Raw genomic sequence first — 214 nt, 5'->3', positions numbered from 1 at the left:
GGCCACGTGGGGGTCAGGACAGGAGATGCTGGCCCAGCGCGGAGGGGATGGCTCCAGGCAGCAAAGGGTGTCCCCCTCCTTCTCCAGGCTGGCCTGCTTCCCACCCACCCCGCGCCCCGGGCGAGACCGAGCCTGGAGGGCCCGCACTCACCACTCCCACCGAGGTGAAGGCCGCCACGGAGCTGATGATGGTGGGGATGATGTTGAACTTGCC

The 214-nt window shown here is 69.2% G+C and overlaps 1 protein-coding gene across 1 annotated transcript in view; it reads right to left on the bottom strand.

Annotated features, from left to right (window-relative positions):
- The window catches only part of P2RX3 (purinergic receptor P2X, ligand-gated ion channel, 3), a 32,829-nt gene that overhangs the window by 2,077 nt on the left and 30,538 nt on the right, over window positions 1-214 (bottom strand). The window contains exon 10 of the mRNA XM_010842230.1: window positions 152-214. This exon is cut by the window's right edge and continues 24 nt beyond it. Within this exon, the coding sequence (XP_010840532.1) occupies window positions 152-214 (63 nt within the window). The remainder of the gene's footprint in view (window positions 1-151) is intronic.

This window comes from Bison bison, unplaced genomic scaffold, assembly GCF_000754665.1.
Source record: "Bison bison bison isolate TAMUID 2011002044 unplaced genomic scaffold, Bison_UMD1.0 scf7180017864173, whole genome shotgun sequence".
In the NCBI taxonomy this organism is placed as follows: Eukaryota; Metazoa; Chordata; class Mammalia; order Artiodactyla; family Bovidae; genus Bison; species Bison bison.
The sequence above is the reverse complement of the archived record's forward strand: the minus strand, read 5'-3'. Positions and strand labels throughout refer to the sequence as shown.